The sequence below is a fragment of the Echiichthys vipera genome, assembly GCF_963691815.1.
Source record: "Echiichthys vipera genome assembly, chromosome: 3".
NCBI classification, from domain to species: Eukaryota; Metazoa; Chordata; class Actinopteri; order Perciformes; family Trachinidae; genus Echiichthys; species Echiichthys vipera.
In genome coordinates, this window is record NC_139828.1 from 11595720 (window position 1) to 11607943 (window position 12224).

Sequence of the window (12224 nt, forward strand, 5' to 3'; positions counted from 1 at the left end):
GTTTGTTCATTTAGGTTCATTTGTATTGTATTTATATTTAGAGATTTTCCAATACCATTTTTTTCCTTTCCGGTACCTATTCCGATACCTGAATGTGCATATTGGCCGATACATGTGATAATATTTCTATTTTTTTATGGATGTGATGATTGCTATCATTGTTGTTTACCCTGGCTCGGGTTAAACACTTTTAAGACATGAGCAAAAACGTTACATACAGAGACTGAAGGCCATAGAACTTTATTTTATTTTATTGTATTTATCTTTTATTATCTAGGACAGTTTTGACAGTCAGTCATAACGGACAGCATTTTTCTAATATTCCTTCCTCACATGTATAGTAAGGTATATTGTAGAGCTTCACGCTGGGATCCTGTATCACCTGGTCTGGGTTTGGTTTTCAATAATAACCCACTCACTTTTAGTTTGCCCTATTTATTACAGGGCGACTAAAGAAGTCAATAATTTAACACAAAATATTGATCTTAAAGTTATTTTATTGATTAAAAATGGTCGTCCAGAGCCTATTCCGAAATAACAGGTCATAGAATGCCAAATTGATGATCAGATTCGAGTATTGAACGAAGCTGTGTTATAAATGTACATAAATGTGGTTGGACAAAATATAAGAAACACCTTTAATTAGCATAACCTAACATAAATACACCACCAGATATGGCTTTGAAAATGACCTTTCTGGCACAGTGTCAACAAAACCTAAAAACTGTAAGCTTCACAAAGACAGTGCTATACCGAATCAACTGGTAACTCTATAAATTATCTTGTGTCTCATTCTTTTTAACACATTCTTCCTTCTCTTCCAGACTCTACGGGGCCGATGACCCACACCCACCCTCCACCCATGGGTGGCATGATCGGCCACCCATCAGTCATTAGCACCTCCAGGCCCTTACCGTCTCCCATGTCCACCTTGGGCTCGCCAATGAACGGCCTGGCCTCACCCTACCCCGTCATTACATCTTCAATGGGCTCGCCCTCTATATCGTTACCGTCCACGCCCAACATGAACTTTGGACCACTCGGCAGTCCACAGGTGAGAAAATGTGTGGGTCTTGATGGTCATTAGATTCTTTTTCAAAAGGACTCCAATTTAAACTCTTAAAATGATAGATGCTTTTTGTTGGCGTTATGTTTGCATTCAAGGTGTAATTAAAAAAAAATAAACTCTTAGTTTATCTGCTTTCCTTTGCTGTACTTTTCCAAACCTGCCTCCTCAGTTAGTGAAAACCTCTGAAAACAATATTTTAGAAAGACATTTAGAAACATCAAACAAGGTGCTCTGAAACAGGGTTCATGTGTTTAAATTACAGACAAGTCCTCAACACCAGCCTTCTATTCATTCCTCCTAAGCTCAACAGAGGTTTGTGTTCTTTCAAACGTCTACTTTTGGCAAGCTCTGTCCGTGTTAAACTATCATGTTCTTTGGTTGGAATATCCAACAGCGAACAGGAGGTTGATGGTTAGGCATATCCAATGTGTTTGGCTGGCATACCTTGGCTTTCCTCCCTCCCCTACCCTTCTACTGACCTTTAAACTTCTCGCCCTAAAGGTCATCCCTGAGTTCTGTGTTACTGCTGTCATGCGAGGGGACTTAAGACGCAGTCTGTCTATTAGCCCTTTAATGGATTACTGAGAGAAAGGAGAAGGAAAAAAGGAGCAGCCTCCATTTTCTTTTGATTTCTTCACTCTTCCCCACCATTTATCCTCATTTCTTTTACCGCACTCTCTCTACTCTTGTCACTTTCCTCTGCTGGTCCCCTTTTATAGTTCCATCTCAATTATGATACCTGAGTTGCTCATGATCCTAACACAGCTCCCTTGGCTGTGAGGTTGCATATTTTAGATTGAATAAATAATATAGACAGAGATATCCATAGGAGTGCCCTTTTCACTGTCTGGCTCAAAGGACTATGACAGATAGGGCTAATGGAGCTGCTTTCTTTAAGTGGTCTCTTGAATGCACTACAACCCCCACAAGGCTTAGTGCTTTGATGTTCATACACACACACACACACACACACACACCCATTCAATGTGTGCTTCAGAGGCTGGATCGAGGCCAGTGCTGCAGGCAGCAGCAGACAGTGATATACATTGGTTCAATCACAGTATGGATCTGTGCCTTAAGGGAGAGCCAGGGTTGATACGATTGTACGGTGTAACCATCTTTTCACCGCTCGCCAACAGCCAGTGACCGAGCCGCCACCAGGTCATTGTGTCATTCAACATCTCTATTTTCATGGGTGAACTGAAGTTCATGAGCAGCGATGGGCTGACAGAAGCATTTTACGTTTTCCTACCCTCATCTCCTTCTTATCATCTTTTAAAAGGCCTAATTAGTATTTTCTGATCATATAAATTGCAGTGTCTGCATTTTTCAACTCATAATATGATTATTATACTGCTGCATTTTGTTGGAAACAAACCTAGAAAAAGCACCAAGAGACTATCATATCATTATATTATGCATTAGAATACCTGCCAATTAGTTTGAGAGTGACAGCCACCTCCACTTATGTGCTTTGAGTTTTACATTTAGGGAAGTGGCTGCTTTTTTGTGATCGACTTCATTATTTTCTCATTTAATTGATTAATCACTTCGTCCAGAAAATGGCAGAAAAAAAACTCAGAGAGTCCACATTGACTTATCCAAACTGCCTGTTTCGTCTGACCAGCAATCCAAAACCCAAAGACATTTAGTTAAATATCATGGAGCAGTGTCTACACTTGTCTGGACCATTAAAAGCCCAAGTAAACCTTACGTGTATGATGCAGTGTGGTCTTTATACCATGTGTTGTATAAAGAATTTATGATGCATCAATAATCCATATAGAGCGCTTGTAGCACTTTTCTACAGCGGTGTGTTTTCTGTCCAGCATGTCTGAACAACTGTTTGAATGCATCACAAGACTTATCAAACCATACATGTGTAAAAAATGTTTAGTTGTGAAAATTCTGTCGCTCAGTGCGCTGAAGAGGAATAGCTGCTCACTATTCACTCAGATAAGCACACAGGGGGCTCAATGCTCATTTAAGTGACTGCCTTTGGGGCATCTACAGCGGGAGAAGGTGGCGGCGGTTTAGAGAACTAGTGAGCTCAAGGAACACTGAAAGACAGGAAAAAATCTCTTGTATACTCTCTGCTGTAAGGACACAGGTCTGAGTTCAGTCTGCCGTTAGAGGATATTCAGAAGAGAGTGCACAATGTAAATAAGTGATAAGAAGAGCCTGAGGTGGCTGTAGGAAGGATGTCCTCTATGCCACGCGGCATCACATATATAGGACAGGAGGGCATGTGTAGGTCAGACCCGCTGTCTGTTTCGACAGTGCAGATATTTGCAACAGCAACTAAACAAACAAATATGCGCAGCACAAATATGCATCCCGCCTGGCACTCATCAGCGGGAGAGGATCAAAGGGCGTAAGGATGATAAGAGCAAAAGAGAGATATGTATAAGTCAAAGAAAGCTGGACTTGTTGCTCGGCCCCAAACACACACACACACACACACACACACACACACACACACCTCTCATTTAAGAGGTTTTATGGGACCGCTTGAGGGGATTTATGAGATGATTTAATGTCTCATGGCATCAGAGTTGTGTTAATTAAGCTTTGAATTATTGTGTTGCCATTATAATAAGCTAATGATTCATGAAAACAAAAATTTGGACTGGTGAAACTAAATCGTGTTTCGATCAGAAGTCTCAATGTCTTTCACAACATATTTCAAAATTTCCCTCCTCAGAAATTGGGAGAGTCTACACACGAGTGCCCTCTGCTGTTTGTGTCGGAGAACTGCACTTTTTGCACACGTGACTCCTCTCATCGCCTCCTTCCGTTAGCGAACACTAAAAAACCTGCATGACAAGTCTCAGACAGAAGCCTCAGCCCCACCTACTAACCCAGCATGTGATCGCACACTGCACTTTCACAATAAAGTGTGGGGGTGGGGGAAAAAAAATAAATAGGAAGACAAAATGAGAGAAAAGAGGAAGGGGGCGAAAGTCATGAGACAGCCTACCACTTTTCACTCTTACTTCCCCTCAGCTTCCTCCTCTGCTCTGTTTAGTTCTGGCACCTCAGCTTTATCTCTTTGTCTCTCTTCTGTCTTCCTGTCATCCTCAGATGAACTCTATGAACAGTGTTAGCAGCTCGGAGGACATCAAGCCTCCGCCGGGCCTACAGAACCTGGGAAACATTAACTACCAGTGTACGAGCCCTGGGGGAATGTCAAAGCACATCTGCTCCATTTGCGGGGACCGCTCCTCAGGTAAGGCTCAGGAGGGAGGAGGGGGAGGGGCAAACTTACACTCCCACTCCCACTCACCACAAACTTTGCCACCCAGATAACTGAAGGAAAGATAACAAAGACAGCCTGATTGCAAGGTTACTTGTCAGGCATTTTGACAGGTTTATGAGTGCAGTCTTTTATAATTTCAACTGTGAAACTCTTGTTGCACGTGAAACCAGAAAGCACCGTGGAGACACACCTCAGCTCTCTCATGTCAGAAAAGAGAGAATGCAGGAAAGCTGAGCATAAATGGAGAAAAAGTCAGCTTTAGATTCACAACAATATCTTCAAAGAAAGGCTTCGTATTTACGTTTGTGTGATGAATAAGGCTAGACTTAAGTAACATTGTGCCTTGTTTAGCACTGTTGAGGAGCTAACTAATTCCACAACACTTCCTGTATCTATCTAAATATAATGGTTTTTCATATTTCAGATTTAAAAAAAAAAAGAAAAATCAGAAAGTCCTCTGTGCCAATCAGTGGAAAGAGGCTGCTGCTCTCTGGATGATTTAGTGAAGCATCTTGATTCATCCATTTTCGGTTGCTTGGACGTGCTGAAAATGGCTCACTACTATCATGTATTTTTCCCAATCACTGCTGTTGTTTAGCCACTTCTAAAGAAAGGCAACTGACTTAAAGATTTAAATCTGGTTTCAGACCTCGTCACAGCACTGATGAAGCTGTTGAATGATATTTTTCTGTATACTGATTCAAGTAAAACATCAGTTATGATGCTGCTTGATCTCAGTGCAGCCTTTGATACTGTGTGGGTTAGGGTTAGGGTTAGGGTGATTATTTGGTGCAGTCCTTTGTTGGTTCAAATTATATCCCAAAGGCAGGGTATATCTTGTTGCCATTGGTGATCATAAATCTGAGTTACATGTGGAGCACCCTGGCTGCTTTTATTTAACCTGAACAGGTTCACAAATGCACTATAACTATATTTCTTTCTAATTTCATTTTTATCTCTGTTTTTAAATCACCTTTCACGCTATCTTTCTTTTTTAATGTTGTTATAATATTGCCTTCTATTTAATTGTATTAATAATATAAATGTATAAATAATAATTACATTTTTATAATATATTATAATATATAACTATTATTTGTAATTCAATAATTTATATATTTTTTTTGTATGCCTATGTAAAGCCCTTTTAATTGCCTCTTTTTGTCCGTGAAGTATGCTATATAAAAAAAGTCACCTTGCATTTTTGCTGTTGCTAAGATTGTTATTGTTTTGTTGTCAATGTATGGGCAACATGCTTTTGACTGTGATTCCAAAAATGTACTTAAATACAGATTTACACTCGGGTTACCTTACATATGAACTTTTTTATGCACAGGGAGGTACTGTAGATCACAGCAGTACTGATGTTGTGGACTTTCCACAGGAAAGCACTACGGCGTATACAGCTGCGAGGGATGCAAAGGCTTCTTCAAGAGGACCGTCCGTAAAGATCTTACCTACACGTGTCGAGACAGCAAAGAGTGTCTGATTGACAAGCGCCAGCGAAACCGCTGCCAATACTGTCGCTACCAGAAGTGCCTGGCCATGGGCATGAAGAGAGAAGGTGTGTGTGCAGGTGTGATATGCTTAAGGATCGGTCTGGGCATGAGCTGTCGGCTTGTGTTCTTGATCATTTTTTCCATCATTTCAAATGCATGTTGAAGGTATAAGTATTGTTCAACCCTCTAGAAATTCATTTTAAATTCTAGTCAAGATCCCAAAGAATCCAAATATACTAAAGAAAATATGTCAGGCTACAGGGAAATATTTGTAACACAATCATCTTAGATGTTATGATGTAGTGATAACAAAAAGGAATTTTTGGACATGGACATATCACTCATTTTGCTGTAAGCACAGTATTATTTCAATGAATAAGCAGATACTTTTTTTTAAATTGTAACATGTATTTTCTTTTATTTTACTGTTCAATTAAATCATTAATTAATTATTGGGATCAAGGGATTAAGACTCTTCTCCTTCTTTGAGAATGTACCTAATGTCTTCTTATAGTCAAACTGTAGAGTGGAGAATCTCCTCTAATATTCCAGTGCAGAGTTAACCTTTTGTGATATCATGGTTTTGTTGATATCTAGTCAAGAACAATAAGCTCGGGGTTGTTTGACCTGAAATGTTTTTGCGTGTGTGTGTGTGCAGCGGTGCAAGAAGAGAGGCAGCGTGGAAGGGAGCGTGGGGAGAACGAGGTGGAATCTACCAGCAGTTTCAACGAGGAAATGCCTGTGGACAAGATCCTGGATGCTGAGGTGGCTGTGGAGCCCAAAACAGAGACGTCGTACAACGACGGCAGCCCCAGCAACTCAGTAAGAGCCACAGGCACTGAGCTTGGTTTGGACAAACAAAGTATTTATCTGTTTTTATCATGCGGCTGAGGTTTTACCCAAGAGATAGTGGAACCACTGGATGCACCCAGCTGAATAAAGTTATTTTTTATTGTGAAGGAATATGTTCATTTCAAAGCAATAAGCTACTCAAAGATAAATAACTGTATTATCTGTTTTTTGGACTAAATCCACTCTCTAGTCTTAGGGTGCACTCACACTTGGCCCAGATGATCCGTGGCATGCTTTAGGGTGATTGTCCCCCTCCCTCTTATCCCAGGCCTGCTTGCACTCACATTACTTGAAATGACCCGAGCCATGGCTCGAATGCTTCTTGCTTATATACGTTCTCACCCCTCGGAGATTTAGTTTTGTCCAACTGCTTTTGTACATTTTATCTGACCAAATCTGCAGTAAATACCCCACCTCTGCATCAGACCTTCGCGAACAGTTCAGAGGCATCTTTTTAAAAGTCTCAGGATCGCCATTAACACTCACGCTCATGCACATGCTCGTGCTCATACATGTGCAATCATGGTTTACAAAAGCCCACCTCTCTCAACTGGTACAATTGTACTCACGCTGGTCAAACACACTAGACTTATTTATTGCAGTATTTGACTTACGAATCATGTAAAGGTCGGAGGTCAAAAAGTAACCGGTTTATCAGGTAGACCTGTACTGTCTCATGCAATCCAATACAATAGTTCTGCAATAAAGCCTACCACCGCACAGCTAATAAGGTTGAATTGTGTGTCAGCAACAAAAGCAGTGATTCATCTCACTGGTCATTTTTGAGGCAGTACCTAACTTAGATTGTATTATACTATAATGTGGATCTAATCTTTCTGCCACTTCTGTGTATCTAAACTTCAAGAATTTATTAAAACTTTTACAAGCCTTGAGAGGAAATTGTTGACACAAACAGAGCCACAGCTGCACCTGCTCTATGCGATGTGAGACACGTTTAGATGTCACTGAAGGAGCACAGTTATTGACTGTTTTGTTTTTGCATTCTTCCCCATCGTTCCCCTCTAGACCAACGACCCTGTCACCAATATCTGCCAAGCAGCAGACAAGCAGCTCTTCACCTTGGTGGAGTGGGCCAAAAGGATCCCGCACTTCTCCGAACTCCCCCTCGATGACCAAGTCATCCTACTACGAGCAGGTACTCACACGCACCATACCATACATGGAGCACACATGCACACACGTTACATGTGCATGGAGGAAATGCACAGCATTTAATATAAAAAACACTGACACATACTGTACATTTCTTTGCAACGGTAAACAGGCCTTGCTACAACACATTGTCCTCGTGGTGGTGTAGGATTTCCTTCAGGGTAGTTATTCATCCCCAGGCAGTCGGTCTATTTGAGTGCTTTACATTTGCTCAATACATTTTTGCCATCTAGTTTAATGGAGCAGTGAAACCTAATATAGCTGGACTATTTTCCAAGTCCCAGCACTGTGGTTTGCAGCCACACCAACGCTGACCTCTGCTGGTGAGATATTTCACACACAGGCCTGAAGGAGGAAGTAAAGAAGCCCCCATGGCGGGCAGCATAAGATTAAACAGTGGAAGACTGATTCACCTCAAATTTCATGTATCATTGATACTAACTTGAGACATACTTAAAGGGAGGGATAAAATAAATGTTATTTTGTTGTTTTTTTTTGCATCCAGGCTGGAACGAGCTTCTTATAGCCTCATTCTCACATCGCTCAGTAACGGTAAAAGATGGCATCCTGTTGGCGACGGGTCTCCATGTGCACAGAAGCAGCGCCCACAGTGCTGGAGTGGGCTCCATCTTTGATAGGTAGGTAGCATTCAAAGGACTCTGGTTTACACGGCTACAACCGTCAGTTTCAGCCTCCTCCTGCAGGTCACAGTGCAGTCTCATTTTTTTTTTTGTCACAAGAGAGAAATATTGTTTTTTATATTATTTGGGTCTCCACTACAAGGTGCTTGAGGTAGGACAGCTTGCCTAAATAGTCTACTATTGTCTTAGTTGCCTTTAACGATGGAATTTTGCGACGTCACTTATATTACTATATTAATCATCATTATCATCATCAACTATTATTTATTCTGGGAAATTGACTGAGCTTTCAGGTATTTTGCAACGATGCCCCAAATTCACATTCACACACAACAGCAACAACAACAAAACAACCTAAATGATCTACTGATACATACCTGGGATTTTTTTTTGTCTAATTCAATATTGATCTGAGGTGTTTCAAGGTAAAAATAAATAAAATCCTGTGAGCATGCACTGTATGATATTGAATAAGTGTGATAAGTGATAAGTGTGACTAATGTTATTTATTTGATGTCCTGCAGGGTCCTGACAGAGTTGGTATCCAAAATGAAAGATATGCAGATGGACAAGACAGAGCTTGGCTGCCTGCGAGCCATCGTCCTCTTCAACCCAGGTCAGCTCGGCCTCACGCACTTCTTTTATACTATTAGCTGGAAAGCAAAAAAGAAACTAATCTAGTCTTCTAAATTAGGTAGATTATGATGCAAAAGGTGGATTTATATGTATTTGACACACAGTACATAGTACTGAAACCGGATGAACTTCACTACTTCTACCAGTAAAGACACTGTGCCCTTGAGATATAGTGGATTCGATGTTTTATTAATGTAACGTTTGGCCTGACTCTGATAATGTGTTTGTTTCAGATGCAAAAGGTCTTTCAAACCCCCCAGAGGTTGAGGGGCTGAGGGAAAAAGTTTATGCCTCATTGGAGTCGTACACGAAACAGAAATACCCAGACCAGCCTGGCAGGTAGGATACGCATCGCATTACAGCCACAATCAATATTGAACACCACTGTTTATTGCTGCTTAAGTTTGAACGTATTACAGCTCTTAAACACTTGCTACAAAAATAGATTTAAAAGGATAGAGGCAGATAGTGTTAGTGCTTATAGAAAATAGTTGCAATTGATTTTCTTCTGTTTACTGTTGGAAGCTAAATGTAAGATCAACAGATGATGTGAAATAACAGCCTACAATGTCAATTTGAGGACAGTTAAAGTTGTAATTAATTCACTGCCAAAAAAAGAGGAAGAAATCAGTTTAATATTACCCTACTGAATTCTTTCATTTTCTTAATATGAGCCGGATGAGCCACCACTTTTCATAAACCTGGATCTAGGTCATGACAAACCCGGGAAGAGACACAAAGTGAGACACAAAATGCCAATAAGTGATTTATTGCCAAAAGTACACAAACATATATATATATATATATATATATATATATATATATATATATATATATATATATATATACACTGTACCTTGTTGTTTACCTTGATACCTTGATCTAACATGCCAGAGGTTGCCAGACCTTGGAGACCTATATATACTGTATATATAAAGTGAAACTAAATACAAGTATGAGGTGTGAATGAGTATTAAGAGTGTGCATGTGGATGTGTGTAAAATGTAGCAAAGGGCTTCTGGTGTCAGCAGGGTAAAGAGAGATAGGGCTCCAGGAAGCCGGGCCTTTATCCCAGGTACAATCCACACACTACTGTACTGTTTGGGTGCTTTTGACTGGGTTCCTGGGATCCTTCATTGGTATTTTTAAAAAGCACTAATGAAAACTGAAACTATAAACAATTATATGAAGTCATTGGGAACAAATTGATGAGAGAATAATGCACCTGTGAGATATTACAGACAGAGTGAGGGTTAAAAAGGAGAAAGAAGCAGCTGGGTGGTTAGAGCAGTCGCCTCATGTAAAGAGGCTAAAGATCCTTGAGGCAGTGGTCGAGGGTTCGACTCCAACCTGCAGCCCTCTGCTGCATAACTCCCCTGTCTGTCTGTCCTTTATGATAAAGAAAGAAAGCATACCTTTAGTCCCTTGAGGGGACATTCAATTTTTTTTACTACGTTGCTATTTTACACATTACACATATATACACACAAACAGCACCTATACACATGCATTAATAGAGTTGGGGGGCGAAAGGCACCCTAAGCAGTTTGGGGGTTCAGTGCCAGCTCCCCAGAAGAGAACTGGCACCTCTTCAGCTGCCAGTCCACACTGGAAACGTGTCATTTGGCGGACTTTACAATCAGCACTGCTCCCAATAGACTATTGACCTCATCCTGTACCCTGTACCCTGCACTGTGCAATATGCCTGTACTATGGGCACTTCTGTTTTTTGCACTATTTGGACATATTTAATCATATTTATTCACTCCATATTACAATATTACAAACAAACAAAACAAGAACAACTGCACTATATCATGTCAATATGTATATATGTCTATTTCCACTTCTTCCCTTTTTAAATTTAACTTTATTGCTTATTTTTGCCATTTTTTATCTTATTTTGTAAAATTCTGTTGCTGAATTTCCCCGTCTGCGGGACATTAAAGGTTTTCTGATTCTGATTCTGATTTTGGTTTACACTGCCATGATACAGAGCTGGTTGAAAATCTGCAAAATATTGTTTTAAACTACTGATGCATTTAAATGTATGCAGGATTTTTAAGTTATCAGTGACTCCCATAGTCTAAAGAGTTTTTCATATTTTTTGCAATATTTGCATTTAAAGTTGTAAGATAAATGTGGTGGTGAACTAACTAATAACTGATAGAATTAAAATATAAGGCTAAAAAGTGTTTTGATAACAAAATACTTGTATCTTATCAAAGGGGATACAGTTTTATAGATTTTATATGATAATGCTTTTCTACATAATAGAAAATTATGATCAATAAAGGATGTGTTTCAGGCATTTTCTTCTTCTTTCCATCTCTTTCTGCAGGTTTGCTAAGTTGCTGCTCCGCTTGCCCGCCCTGCGCTCCATCGGCCTCAAGTGTCTGGAGCATCTGTTCTTCTTCAAGCTGATCGGTGACACGCCTATCGACACCTTCCTGATGGAGATGCTGGAGGCTCCCCATCAGATCACATGACACCAGTCCCCCCCTTCCCCCTGTATATACTCCCACATTGTCAGCGATATGAAGACAGAATTTAAAAAGACTTGATTCAAATTGTAAAACAGCATATTTTGTACCAAGCAAAACATTGTAATTAAAATTTTAAAGAAGTATTTTGAGGTCGTGGGGAGGGTGGAGTCCTGAGACAGGGTATACTGTCAAATGAATTCTAATAGAATTGTTAACAGATTTCTTTTGTAAATAGATAATTTCAGGTGTAAAAGCAACCCAATGCAATTTGAAAAAAAATAATATTTTATTCAGAGGAATTGTATAAAAACAGAAACCATCCATACATTTCTTAAAACACATTTGAGAATTCTTACAGAATAAACTTATTTAAAAATTGAACATGTTGTTTGTCTTGCCTTAATTGTTTATGTTTATTATATAATATGTTAGATTAAAGGGTGGCACGTTGAGATGGTGGTTGGCACTGTCGCCTCACAGCAAGAAGGGTTCTTGGTCCGAATCCCGGCTGGGGCCCTTCTGTGTGGAGTTTGCATGTTCTCACCGTCTCTGTGTGGGTTTTCCTCCCACAGTCCAAAGACATGCACGTGTTAGGTTCATTGATGACTC

General features: G+C 40.0%; 1 protein-coding gene across 5 annotated transcripts in view; it reads left to right on the forward strand.

The window, feature by feature from the left end:
* rxrgb (retinoid X receptor, gamma b) overlaps positions 1-11990 on the forward strand; it is a 30799-nt gene extending 18809 nt beyond the window's left edge. For 3 of the 5 annotated variants that reach the window (XM_083940155.1, XM_083940153.1, XM_083940157.1), the window contains exons 2-10: positions 825-1054; positions 4154-4298; positions 5713-5904; positions 6486-6649; positions 7706-7835; positions 8358-8490; positions 9018-9109; positions 9363-9468; positions 11471-11990. In XM_083940155.1, coding sequence (XP_083796281.1) covers positions 825-1054; positions 4154-4298; positions 5713-5904; positions 6486-6649; positions 7706-7835; positions 8358-8490; positions 9018-9109; positions 9363-9468; positions 11471-11618 — 1340 coding nt within the window. In that variant the 3' untranslated portion in view covers positions 11619-11990. The remainder of the gene's footprint in view (positions 1-824; positions 1055-4153; positions 4299-5712; positions 5905-6485; positions 6650-7705; positions 7836-8357; positions 8491-9017; positions 9110-9362; positions 9469-11470) is intronic. The other 2 variants (XM_083940156.1, XM_083940154.1) reach the window with 1 other exon arrangement.
* Positions 11991-12224: the final 234 nt, after the last annotated feature.